At 42.3% G+C, this 14,404-nt stretch overlaps 1 protein-coding gene across 1 annotated transcript in view; it reads left to right on the forward strand.

The window, feature by feature from the left end:
• The first annotated feature begins 3,012 nt into the window (after positions 1-3,012).
• LOC126198632 (guanylate cyclase soluble subunit beta-1) overlaps positions 3,013-14,404 on the forward strand; it is a 264,556-nt gene continuing 253,164 nt past the window's right edge. Inside the window, exons 1-3 of the mRNA XM_049935094.1 lie at positions 3,013-3,100; positions 3,610-3,683; positions 13,911-14,011. Coding sequence (XP_049791051.1) covers positions 3,098-3,100; positions 3,610-3,683; positions 13,911-14,011 — 178 coding nt within the window. The 5' untranslated portion in view covers positions 3,013-3,097. The remainder of the gene's footprint in view (positions 3,101-3,609; positions 3,684-13,910; positions 14,012-14,404) is intronic.

Genomic DNA, 14,404 nt, shown 5'->3' on the forward strand with positions numbered 1-14,404 from the left:
GTCGTACCTCCGAGAGGAACTAGGAATTTTTATGACAGGAGAATGTAGAGCAACTATGGCTCCAGTTTAAAAGAATAGTTGACCATGCACTGAACAGATATATACCCAACAGGAGGGATAAAAGTGAACAAAGCTCCAGCAGCCGATGGAAACCCCGTCAGATTCTATACCCAATTTGAGGCTGAGTTAGCCCTTCTGGTAACTATAATATACAGTGGATTTTTCGAATAAAAATAGGTCAGTAGCCAAATGGAAGTACAAGTCACACCTGTCAACGGGAAGACAAACAGAAATGATCTACGAAACTACTGTTCACTATCCTTGACATCCATTTATTATAGGATCTTAGAATAAATTCTGAGCACAAACATAACGATGTACCTCGAACAGAACGACCTACTCCATGCGAACCAGCTTGAATTTTGAAAACAAAGATAATGTGAAAAACTCGCAGTTTTCTCACCTGACATCCTGAAAGCCATGGATAAAGTAAGTCAGATAGCTGCAGTATTTCACGATTTCCGAAAAGCATCTGACTCAGTACGACACTTACTTTTGTGATCAAAAGTACGATCATGCGGTGATTCAGGCGGAATATGTCACTGGATTGAGGATATCTTGGTAGGGAGGACGCAGTAGGTCATCTTGAATAGAGATTCATCGAGATGTATAGAAGTATCTTGTGGCGTACCTCAGGGAAATGTGTTGGTTCCCTTGCTGTTCGTGTTGCATATTAATGAGCTTGTGGACAATATTAAGAGTACTCTAAAACTTTTCGCAAATGGTGCAGTTATTACAACGAAATACAGTCTGAACGAAGCTGTCCAAACATTCAGTCAGTCCTTGTTAAGATTTCAATGTGCTGCAATGATCGGCAGCGTGCTTTAAGTGTAAATAAATGTAAAAGTGTGCACTTCACAGAACTAAAAATCCTAAAGTTCTATGAATATAATACTAATAAGTCACAGCAGGAATCTGCAAACAAAAATGTTGCTTGGGTGCAACATTTAGTAGAGACAAGTAGTAGAACGACCTCATAGTCTTAGTCACGGACAACGTACATAACATACTTCGGTTTGTTGGTAGAATACTGGGGAAATGCAATCAGTCCACAAGAGTGATTGCTTACAAATCACGTGCGACCTATCCTAGAATGGGACCATTACAAAACAGGACTGACAGGAGATACTGAACGTATATGGAGAAGGATAGCACAAGTGGTTATAGGTTTGTTTGACAGATGGGAGAGTGTCAAAAACACGCTGAAGCAGCTAAATTGGCAGACTCTTGAAGATAGAAGGAAAAAATTCCGAGAACCTCTACTCATGAAGTTCCAATTAATACACTAAACTCTCGCTAATACGGCCCTCAGTAGTCCAGCCGCTCAGTAATCCGGCACATTTCCTGCTTCTAGTCGTTTAACCTGAAATGACATCTACAATAACGAAATTTCGTCTGCAACAATTTTGTTAGTTGATTATAATGTTCAACACTCCTGTACACTTTGAAATTGTTGCTTTCCTTACGGATCATTATCGTACTTCTAAAGGGAAACACGTTATGCTAGACCTCAAGCAGAAACTAAAATTAGATATAAACTGAACTTAGGTTCTTCACAGAAAACCATTGTTGCTGACAACATTGTTGGATGAGCAACTATTTACGACCAAAATTCAGCAGAATAGGGGTAATCATAAGCTCACAGGAAAGTTACGATGAAACTGATGAAGAAGAGGACATAGAAGGAGAACATGAGGCTGCCTCAAACCGCTGGTGCTGAAGCTGGAGACGTCTTCCTGGAGTACATTATGCAACAATCAGAAACATGGCAGAACCTATGAAATGCTTGTAAAGCCGTTGTGTGACAAAGCATACTACCGTCGCGTACCATCATGGTGACAACCAAAACTTTGGGACATGTTTCATAGTGAATGTCGAGTGATACTAATATGCGTGAACACATTCAAGGTACTAAGTTTTCTCTAAAAAGGAATGTATCTTTTGATTTGATAAAATACAATACATATGTGTTATACTAAATTTTAGGCACTCTCAACAATCCGGCACTTCAGCTAATCCGGCAACCATACGTGCGAGGAATGGCCGATTTAGCAAGACTCTAGTGTATACTACAGCCCCTACATTTCGCTCCCACAGGGATCGTGAGGTTAAGATTAGTTTAATTACAGCAGGCACAGAAGCATTTCACAATCATTTTTCCCGTGCTTCGCACATAAATGGAATGGGAATAAGGCCTAATAACTGGTACAGTGGACCCTCTCCCATGCAATTCACAGTGGTTCACAGGGTATGCATGTAGATGTAGAGGTAGTTGTAGAACTTAACGATTCTATAATCCCAGTCTAGACATCTATTTTGGAAGCTAGTGTATCAGCTGTTTTGTGTCTCTCTTAATCAGTAAAACTGTGACAAATATTTAGAGGCCTCAGAGGATGGAAAATAGTGAATATTTGCCCTACAATTACTGACCGCTTGCTGGAAGTGATTATTTCAAGCAGCCACTTGTTGGTTGTATATGTAGACTGGTTGAAACGGAGTTGATGAATCGTAGCAGTTCAGGAAACCGGGTGGGCAGCCACAAAAGCGATAGGGCAAGTGTACTAAAGGAGCTGGCCAGCAAGTAGTTATTTCTGAATTCGATCACTGTATAGTATGAAGGCCAAGACAGGTATTTCTACTGTAGAATAAACGACATGGCAATCGATGTCATTAATAGGACTCCGGAGAAAGACATACGTGACCAGTGAAGAAGAAACTTAGTCTCAAGGTATAGCTTCAATTTTAGAACGAGTGTAAGAAGATGAAAATTTTATGTCCGCGGAATATTTCAAGAACAGTCTCGAGTAGCCAGATTACGCCAGATACGAGCTACGGCTAATTCAGGTTGCCCCGCAGTTTCAGCCTCTCCTGCCACCTGTCGGCGCCGGCAGGAAACTCCTGAAGCGCCGAGAGAGGCCACCAGCGGCGGCCAGGTATCGACAGCCACGCGACTGCGCTCAGTCGCCCCTTACCAGCCGCAGGGAGGCAACCCGCTGCGCAAACCACTGTCCTGCTGTGCTACGTAACATCGCTCGACATGGTAATTGAGGCGAATGTCACTCTTCCTACGTGTAACATCAAATTAGACACCAGTTATCAGTAAAATCTGGAGATTGTTGCAAAAATGCACGGCCTTTTACTGCCTATTCCTTTGTAATTTCTTCAAGTGTTTTCCCAGTTCTTTAAACATCACTATAGATCGTTGTCGTAGTGTACGACACAATTAGGGCTCCAACACATGATCGGGAACACAACACACATTACTCAATCCTTGGGAGGAAATAGAAGTACAAGACGTAATAAAGCTAACACTTACTTCATTTACTACTGACAACAAAAAATTACAACAATCCAATGGAAAAATTTCAAAGTTTGCATGCAAAGGAAATTAGTAGCTACGTGCTGAAAGTTTTTGTAAATCTTATTACCTTAAAATGCCTAGCTTCTCAATTGTCCATAGTGTTAACAATGTACTAAACTGAACATTGAAATTACGCTTAGACCCCTGTGTAGTTAAAAAAACTAAACCAACTTTCTTCTTTATTCCAGTATGGTTTCGTGAACTACGCTCTGGAACTGCTGGTACTGAAAACGTTTGGCGAGGAAACATGGGAAAAAATAAAGTAAGTAATGAATTCCACAAATATGTTTTTCAGTTGCCATATTTCCACAGGATGTTCTGCTACTGCAGCACTAAATTTGCACGGTTTTTGCATAGTTATATTTAGAAGAGAATTGATGTCGGCCTGTAATTAAGAACCTGTGTTGTTAATGTAGATTTCTTGAGCTTCTTCACATTACACGGGCCACGATAGTTCCCTTTCCTGCTTAATTTGGTACGCATATATTTTAATTACTCTCCTGAGTCAACAAGCCTTACACAATTTTCATTGCGATAGATGTTTGTAAACAGTAGCGTATTTTCAACTTCTCACGTACACAAAGCGAATAAAAAAATGTGATGTGAAGCAAGAATGTGAGCTTTAAATCAGTATCGTACAATCTATGTGCAATAATATCTAGTATCGTACAATCTATTTGCAATAATATCAGTGTCTTAGTGGAACATAAAAATCATTGTATGCTACAAGTAGAGGATTGGTTACGTAAACCATTCCATGCCAGACAAAAGAAGCAGAGGCGCACGTGATAATTAGGAGAGCATAGTGTCACATTGGCACATACCTCTCTCTCTCTCTCTCTCTCTCTCTCTCTCTCTCTCACACACACACACACACACACACACACACACACACACACGCGCGCGCGCGTCCGCGCGCGCATACGCACACATACTCTCTCTCTCTCTCTCTCTCTCTCTCTCTCTCTCTCTCTCACACACACACACACACACGCAGACATACACACATACACACACACACACACACACACACACTCGTGCACAACGCATGGACGCAAACAGTTACAAACAATGTGACAGGCGTCTATAAACGTGTAGAATACTTACAGATAGTGTCTTTTGGACAGATACCAATTTTGATTGGTATCACCGTCAAAAACACAAAAATAACAGCTGAGGAAGAGAACGAAAATACCAATCACACAGAACTGGAAGGCACTTGCATCACTGACATTAAACACACAACAGATAATTTTTGAATTTTCAGAGTAACGTTATCAGCTAATACAGTTAGTGTAGTTAACCATGTTAATTGAGGCAACTGAAGTGCGTGCCAAAGTGTGTCACTAAAGATTTTTTTCAATACGATCTTCTAGATCTATACGTCCTCAGCAATTTCCTCATGAGATGCGGCGTTTTACTATCATTATCCTGTTAAGTCATAGCTTCTGGCAAGTAATCCACAAAAGTTCTTGAATCGAGCATGTTGTTTCAGTAATTTGAAACCTGAAATATTATAAATGGCACAGTATTCCATCGTAATGAAATGACACTGCAATACAAGCGAATACTGGAGTTTGATACACACAAACACACACACACACACACATATAAGAAAGAGAGATATCTTCCACATAAGTCTGTTTCTACCTCGTTTTAATGAAGATACTTTACTTTACAACACGGTCAGAGGTTCACAGTGTATTCTTCGTACCTCTACACCCAAGACGCAGTTACATACGGAAACACTTTTTTTGCATTCATGCTATAAATAAACATATTTCGCAATTAAAATTGAACCGATATAAAAATTAAGGCTTAGTGAGTGTAGAAACTTACTGTATCTGATCCACTGCATCCGGACAACTATTAGCGTAAATTAATATGCAATGTATTAACTATTCTCCTTCATGAGGACTGTTACTCGTTCTCTGCGGGGGCACTTTCAGTGAGATGTTTGAACCTCCGTGGAAAAATGTTACCCCATTCTACCTCAACAGTGAAAATCAGAGAAGGTAGTGATGTCGGTCGCTGGGATCTAAAGAGAAGTCGACGTTCTAAATTCCAGAGGTGTTCCATTGGGTTCAGGCCGTGACTCTGCGCAGGCCCACCTATTTCAGGAATTTTTGTCCACAAGCTACGGACACATACTGCTTAAAGACAGGGTGCAATGTCATGCGGTTACAGACAGTTATAGTCTCCGAACTGTTCCACTACTGCATGCAGTACACAATGTTCCAAATGTGGGTACATCTTTCAGCATACAGCGTTTTCTTAAGCACAATTAGGGTACCACAACTTAACCACAAAAAGCACCTCTATACCGTAACACAACCTTACACCTACTTCATTGTTGACACTACATATGATGACACGCAGCGTTCTCCAGGCGTTCGCCAAACCCAAACCATTGCATTGGATTGCCAAATGGAGTAGCGTGACTCATCGCTCCACTGTCTAATGGCGTTGCTCTTTACATAATCTCAAGTGTCAATAAGCATTTACTACAGAAATATGTGACTTATAAGGAGTTGTTCGACCATTCTACCCCACTATTTTTAACTCCCTGTGCACAGTCATTGTGATAGCTGGAATGTTTTTATCACTATGGAGATAACAGGATTTCTTCTACTGATTTTATGAGGTAACATTATAGCCTCTCTCCGCAATGCACGTCGGTTCCTCTCCGTATGTACATCAGTTCTCCTGATCTCTGTTCTGTTGCGTTTGTTGTTTTGGTTTTAACTTCACAACCACATCACCAACATTAGACTCGGACAGCTAGAAGGGTTGAAAAGTCACTGATGGATTTTAGGGAGTCATGATCTTTCCTGACCGATCCATTCTGCTGTTACTGCGTATCTACGGGCAATACAATACTTCCCGCCCCTGGTGATATATAATGGTCAATTCTGTATTACATAATTGTGTCGGCATAATTTCGACCAGATAGTGTACTCGTTGATATGACCCGCCAGGTTAGCCGAGAGCGCTAATGCGCTGCTTCCTGGACTCGGGTAGGCGCGCCGGCCCCAGATCGAATCCGCCCGCCGGATTAATGACGAGGGCTGTTGTGCCGGTCAGCCTGGATGTGGTTTTTAGGCGGTTTTTCACATCCCTCTAGGTGAATACCGGGCTGGTCCCCACGTCCCGCCTCAGTTACACGACTCACAGGCATTTGACACACATCCGAACTTTTCCATGATTTACACTAGACGCAGACAGATGGGGTACTCTGATTCCGCCCCAGGGGGGTATGGGGTGGCGGCACGAAGGGCATCCGGCCACCCCCTCGCATTTACATGCCACATCCGATTTAACCACGCCAACCCCGCGGACAATGCGGGACCACGGCGCTAGCGATAGATAGATTGACACTAGTGTACTCGTTGACATGTCACGAATAATCTTATAACAAATTACCATTCATACATGTAGTGTGACTATTATGGATACTCCTTTTACTGTCTATTCATCAATAGGTATGCGTCGGATGGTCAGGATTCGATAAATAGACAATTGTAAGTATTATTAGCTGGCTCCACACTGTCTCAACATTGACAGTGATCGACTTTTTTACTTGAGAACAGCATTAGATTCATGGAAACCTTAAGAGACCAGAAAAAAGTATTGAAATGCTCAGGTTGATTTAAATTGCACCCACATTTCACGTACAATTACGTGATTTAGTGAAGCTAAGGTATTACATTTGCCTGATTACACCAATACATTCGTTACGAGACATGAATTTTTTTAACGTTTCGTGTATAACTTCGTTCGTTATAAAAACACAAACATCACTGAGTGCTTTTTTTAAATATTGCCCTGTATGTTCCATTCCTAACCCACTTCCTCTTCCCGAGACCTGTTCAAAGCCGTATCAACTAAACATGACGGTATCGCAGTTTACGGCGTTAATGTCAGATAAATATTTCCTTGAAGTTTCATGTTGAAAGAGTGGCATGGCTGTCTTTTACAAGTGTCTGTAAGAGCTTTATAGGCAACCATAGGACAGAACTATCGTGATATTGTACAGGAAATATAAAGATCCTAACACTTTACGTGATGTAACATACCACTTGAGTTTACATTTCTTGAATGATCATTTGGACTTCTTCCCGGATCACTTTCGTGCCGTTATTGAGTAACATGAATGGTTCCACCAGTACGTTTCGGAAACGGAAAGGCCTTTTCAGGTAAAACTGAGTAACGTAGTGTTGTCCAACTACAGCCGCTCCATCCGTATCGACGGTCCTGAGACGGGAAATCGGGAAGGAAATGTTTTCTCGTGTGATTATTCACTCTTAACAACTCGTATACTACTTATTTTTCTCATTCATTTGTTTACTGACAGACTTTACTGCTGTCTACTTTTGGAAGTCCTCCTTCGCAAGCATGCCATTTTGCCACGTACAAATAACACATACGAGATCGTACTGAACTGTAACATCTCCGAATATTTTATGTGATAACTCTTAAGCGTTTTTACATAAAACAAATCGTACTAGCACTTTACACTCGCATTCCTTATATCTACGTATTTGCAGCTTTCTGTCGCTAGAGGGTTCCAAATTGTAGCGTTTAACATAAAGGTACGTTCCGTAACTATGTACGTGCGTGAGAAACAGCACACTGTAAACGAGTTTCGAATTCGAAGAGTTCGTCGACTCACGGAACAACCTCTCCTTCAGCATGACTATGCCAGACCAGAAATGAGCGCTGCGTCGTCTGCAACTGCAACAATCGGATGCTTTATGTTCACTGTCATCGATCATCCCCCCCCCCCTCCCGCCCACCCAATAAACTCCTGTCTTGGCCCCATCTGATTTTCATCTGTTTCCAAACCGTAATGAACTCCTTGAAGGAATTTCGAACTGATAAAGTGGTGCAAGAAGACGTGATATTGTGGATCCGTCAACAAAGTCAAACATTCTACAGTGTCGGTATCAACGAAATGGTCGCTCGTTGTGAGAAATGTGTTAATCGCCAGGGTGACTATGTTGGTAAATACACTACTGGCCATTAAAATTGCTACACCAAGGAGATGACCTGCTACAGACGCGAAATTTAACCGACAGGAAGAAGATGCTGTGATATGCAAATGATTAGCTTTTCAGAGCATTCACACAAGATTGGCGCCGGTGGCGACACCTACAACGTGCTGACATGAGGAGAGTTTCCAACCGATTTCTCATACACAAACAGCACTTGACCGGCGTTGCCTGGTGAAACATTGTTGTGATGCATCGTGTAAGGAGGCGAAATGCGTACCATCATGTTTCCGACTTTGAAAAAGGTCGGGTTGTAGCCTATCGCGATTGCGGTTTATCGTATCGCGACATTGCTGCTCGCGTTGATCGAGATCCAATAACTGTTAGCAGAATATGGAATAGGTGGGTTCAGGAAGGTAATACTGAACGCCGTGCTGGATCCCAACGGCCTCGCATCACTAGCAGTCGAGATGACAGCCATCTTATCCGCGTGGTTGTAACGGATCGTGCAGACACGTCTCGATCCCTGAGTCAACACATGGGGACGTTTGCAAGACAACAACCATCTGCGCGAACAGTTCGACGACGTTTGCAGCAGCATGGACTATCAGCTCGGAGTCCGTGGCTGCGGTTACCCTTGACGCTGCATCACAGACAGGAGCGCCTGCGATGGTGTACTCAACGCCGAACCTGGGTGCACGAATGGCAAAACGTCATTTTTTCCGGATGAATCCAGGTTCTGTTTACATCATTGTGATGGTTGCATCCGTGTTTCGCGACATCGCGGTGAACGCACATAGGAAGCGCGTATCCGTCATCGCCATACTGGCGTATCACCCGGCGTGATGGTATGGGGTGCCATTGGTTACAAGTCTCGGTCACCTCTTGTTCGCATTGACGGCACTTTGAACAGTGGACGTTACATTTCAGATGTGTTACGACCCGTGGCTCTACCCTTCATTCGATCCCTGCGAAACCCTACATTTCAGTAGGATAATGCACGACCGCATGTTGCAGGTCCTGTGCGGGCCTTTCTGGATACAGAAAATGTTCGATTGCTGCTCTGGCCAGCACATTCTCCAGATCTCTCACCGATTGAAAACGTCTGGTCAATGGTGGCCGAGCAACTGGCTCGTCACAATACGCCAGTCACTACTCTTGATGAACTGTGGTATCGTGTTGAAGCTGCATGGGCAACTGTACCTGTCCACAGCATCCAAGCTCTGTTTGACTCAATGCTAAGGCGTATCAAGGCCGTTATTACGGCCAGAGGTGGTTGTTCTTGCTACTGATTTCTCAGGACCTATGTACCCAAATTGCGTGAAAATGTAATCACATGTCAGTTCTAGTATAATATATTTGTCCAATGAATACCCGTTTATCATCTGCATTTGTTCTTCATGTAGCAATTTTAATGGCCAGTAGTGTAAATATGTAGACATGAAGAATATAGATGTAGAATATAAGTTTTTTCTAAGGATGATCTAAGAGTTTCTACATAAGAAATTCGGAGATACTGGTTTTCAGTACGCCGTTCTATACTGCATTCGTCATAACCGATGTTTTTGGAAAGCCTGCAACTATGTCATTCATGAGTTACATAATGAAATACTCCTCCAGTTACGGTTTTTCTTATGCTTAGCACGACGGATTTCATGAATTTATTCTCGTTATCAGATGTAAATATTTTTAAGAGCATTTTTATGATGTTTGCTTGTGTGTTGCTCTTCAGTGTAGACGGAAAAACTATTGATCGTATGGGTACGCAACTTTACAGTACTAGTGTTCAGAGTGTGTGCTTTAGGACTTGTTTTGTTAGCAATGTTAGTATTATGATTCACCAGTAGGCGTCGGTACTGGTACGGCGGCGAATGGTTGAAACATAAGTAACAGTGTTCATTACAGTTGCGGACAGTCAGGAAGCATGAGGCTGGAGAAGGTGGGCAGGGTTTTATTCGCAAGGCTGTACTAACAAGACAACCGCAGTAGTGATGCTGCTCTTCGGGACCATCGACGCCCTGAAGAAATACGGAAAGACCCTTTCTCCTCACTGGGGTTGAAGTAAACGATTCGGAAGTTCGAATTAACTGGCGATTTGTGAATTGCACCTGGAAGTGGACGACGGCCAATTGCGCCACAAATTGTTCAAGTTTTGCTGTTGTTGCCATGGCAGAGAATGCTGGATGCAATGTGTGGCCAACGACCAATTGCGCCACAAATTACTGAAGAAGTTGCTGTTGCCGTGACTGAAACTGCTGGACGCGGTGAACGATCTAGAAACCAGCAGTGCACGAGCTGTATCACGATAACTGAACATTCCATCGTCCACCGATCGAAAATTTCTGAGAACTGCAGTAAAATAATATCTCTAGTGCGGTTCCGTCCTGTCGTGGATGGGGATGGTTGTCACACTGAGCAACATTTGCGACGCGCAGCATAAACATGGTAAGCAATTGACAAATGGTACCCTCTCATGTGGAATTGAAAATGCGTTTCTTTCAGTGGTTTATTCGTTGTTTTAAATATTTCCACGAAGTTTCATTGTTCTCCTTTCACTCGTTTTTCGTGAGGGCTCTTTCAAGTACCGAAAGTTTAATTAGAACGAAAGAGTACATAGTTCTTTTATCTGAAAAAAGGATATTTTTTTGTTAGCGTTATGTGACCGTTCCTCCACCCTTCCGGATATGGAGATGTGAAGTTTCAGTATATGTAATGTATTGTAGAATACACTTTAGATTTTGTGTCACGAGTAAGACTATGAGGCTTGTGAAAAACTCACCGTGGATGAGGAACCGTGTTAGCTATTACGAACGTGACAAGAGATTCATCACATGCCTAACCGAAGTCTAAGTATCATTGAAAAACAAAAAGAGAATGAAACTTTCTATCAGATTAAAACTGTGTGCTGTCGATGGAGTACTTGCCCTCGAAAGGCAAAGGTCCCGAGTTCGAGTCTCGGTCCAGCACACAGTTTTAATCTGCCAGGAAATTTCATATCAGCGCACACTTCTCCGTGACAATGCGAATCCTCACACAAGTCTGCACATCCGAGAGGAGCTCACGAAATTCCATTGGACTGCTCTTCCTTATCCACCCTACATCCCGGATCTCGCAGATTTGGCCCAATGAACGATCGACTCCGCATGAAGCTGTATGTGGATGATATGGAGGTTCTTAATGCTTCAAGAAGTTGGCTTCGAAGACCACCACTGGAGTGGTACCATGCGGGTATACTGGTCGTCCCAGTAATATGGCGTAAGGCCGTCATATTGAACATAGATTATGTCCAAAAATAGGGTTTTGTACCCAAAATAATGGGGGATAATATGGTGTACTGCAATCCGGAATAAAACCAACCTGCTTTCAGAAAAAAGTGTGTAGCATTACTTACTTAACAGCCCTCGTAATTTATTGATGCATTCATCAGGCATGCTTTCCATCAATTCACTCAAAACAACCTCGTTGAAGTGTAACATACAGAAAGTATAATGCCAGTGAGAGACTGATGGGAGAGATCGTTTGGCTACAGGGCGCAGAACGCTTTTATAGTAATTTTCACTTTGCTCCCTTGCCTCTTATGACAAAACTGAATTTTGCAGACGGTCTCTTGCGGGAAATTTAATGTACTTTCACTTAGTGTAGGTATTCTTGCTGATAACCAATATATCCGTCGAGTTGTAGAGGTGGGAGTGGGCGTTTGTAGCGATTTCACAAAAGAACTAAAAACATCACGTGCTCTAGTACCGCCACCACGAGTCAGAGAACCAAACTTGTCTACTTTAACAACTCTAATTTGGTATAGTCAACTTCGGAAAGCATAGTTTTCGAGATAAATCAAAAAACGGAAAAAAGGGGGAAACGTTTGAGGTTATTTGCGTTTTTCGTTGTGGAGTTGACCTCCGATAAGGCACCCAACGTGAAATTCGGATTCAGTACCCCCAAAGACATTTGGAACCGACGAGAAGAAAAACTCCGCAGTTTTGTTATGAGAATGGTTGTTTTGGACACTAGATATAAACGGCCTCTGTCATTATCAGTTAGAGCAAATTTAATGCCTTCGAGCAGATGAAGGTACACCTTTAAGAGTTTTGCCATTATTAAGTAAACTGCCTAGTAATACCAGATTAATATTGTTCATTGATGTATCGCTTTCACTCGTGTCGGTATGAATAATATCCGTACGTCACATCGGTAGCTCACTGATAAGCTACATGCCTTTGTGGAGACACGTTTTCAAGAGAGCTTATCTGTAAATGTGTCGCGTAGTATGGTAGGCAATCAGCTGAGCTGCCTCTTAAGTTTCCGCGTCGTCTTAGATGACCCCTTAGGTAAAGTTTAGGAAATGAGCTTCCAGTATTACTGAAGAAGCTCCATTGGCTAAAAGGATACGAACATTCTTTCAGAATGACGGTGCCCCTGCGCATTCTAATGGTCAGGGAAAACATCATCTACACCTAACATTCAACGGAAGATAAATCGGCAGGTATGGTCAAGTTTCTTGGCCACCAAAGTACCCGAATCTAACAGCTTTAGATTTCTGCCTTTGGGGATGGTTGAAAGATGAGGCCTGTAAAGAAAAAAAATGGTTCAAATGGCTCTGAGCACTATGGGACTCAACTGCTGTGGTCATTAGTCCCCTAGAACTTAGAACTACTTAAACCTAACTAACCTAAGGACATCACAAACATCCATGCCCGAGGCAGGATTCGAACCTGCGACCGTAGCAGACGCACGGTTCCGGACTGCGCGCCTAGAACCGCGAGACCACCGCGGCCGGCGTCTGTAAAGAAACAACACTCACAATAGACGAATTGATAGGGTTAAGAATAGTGCTGCCATCATTAAAAGAACGCCAAGACGACCTCATAAAAGCTGTACTTGGTGTTGCCAAGAAAATTCGGATGTGCGTTGCGGGTAATGCTAGAATTACGGCAAACCATTTTCAACTTAATCATTTACGTTCTGTGAGTATTTGTTTACTTGTTACTCTAAGAGTTGCGTCTCCCTAACCAATGGACACATATTATATTCAATCCGTTATCAGAATTAGTCTTTATTACAATGTCCGAAATTATTTGCTGTTCCTCCGGAACAGGCCGGCGTGGCCGAGCGATTCTAGGCGCTACAGTCTGGAACCGCGCGACTGCTACGGCATGGATGTGTGTGAAGTCCTTAGTTAGGTTTAAGTTCTAGAGGACTGATGACCTCAGAAGTTAAGTCCCATAGCGCTCAGAGCCATTTGAACCATTTTGTTCCTCCGCAAACAGCCTGTATATGTAGAAATGACTGGAGGCTGCTGTTCCTGTTTTTCGAAAGCAGTGGCTTCCTAGTTAAGTTGCGAATCTCATACGCATAGTGTGATGCGAAGAATTTTGTTTGCCGATACCACTATAGTTCTCTGGTGCTAAAAGTAATTGAAAATCTATTTTACAGTTCGGTTTGTTTCAAGTGATCAATTTATCTCCATGGAATATTTCTGAAGGTACTTTGTGTTGCAGGAAAAATGCCGACGTGGTGATGGACGGCCAGTTTCTGGTGAGGCAGATCTACGAAGACGAGGTGACCTACAACCTCATCGGCGCCGCTGTTGAAGTACTGAGTGAGTTTATGTCAGAAATAAAATCATATACTTTCACATCTGATGTCCCTCATGATTAACACTTGTTTGGCACTGAGTCTGATGAGCAGGATGAAGGTCACTATGCTTTTTGTACTTGTAATAGCACTCGTTGTTTTATCGAATGGTTGTACTTGCGAGCACCAGTCACACTTAAAACATGCAATAATGCAAATAAATAATTGATAAAAGAATCTGAATTAACGAAATAATTAGAAGGATAACTGAATAAGGTAGCCAGCATAATGACAACATATGTTTAAAACTGAGCATTGTATTATCAGTGAAATTAACAAAAATAATATGATAACCTTACAAAACGTTATTAAAAGCCTGTCTGTTCCGCTTCAAATTGAATAATGAAAACTAGAGGGA

Source organism: Schistocerca nitens, chromosome 8 (assembly GCF_023898315.1).
Source record: "Schistocerca nitens isolate TAMUIC-IGC-003100 chromosome 8, iqSchNite1.1, whole genome shotgun sequence".
NCBI classification, from domain to species: Eukaryota; Metazoa; Arthropoda; class Insecta; order Orthoptera; family Acrididae; genus Schistocerca; species Schistocerca nitens.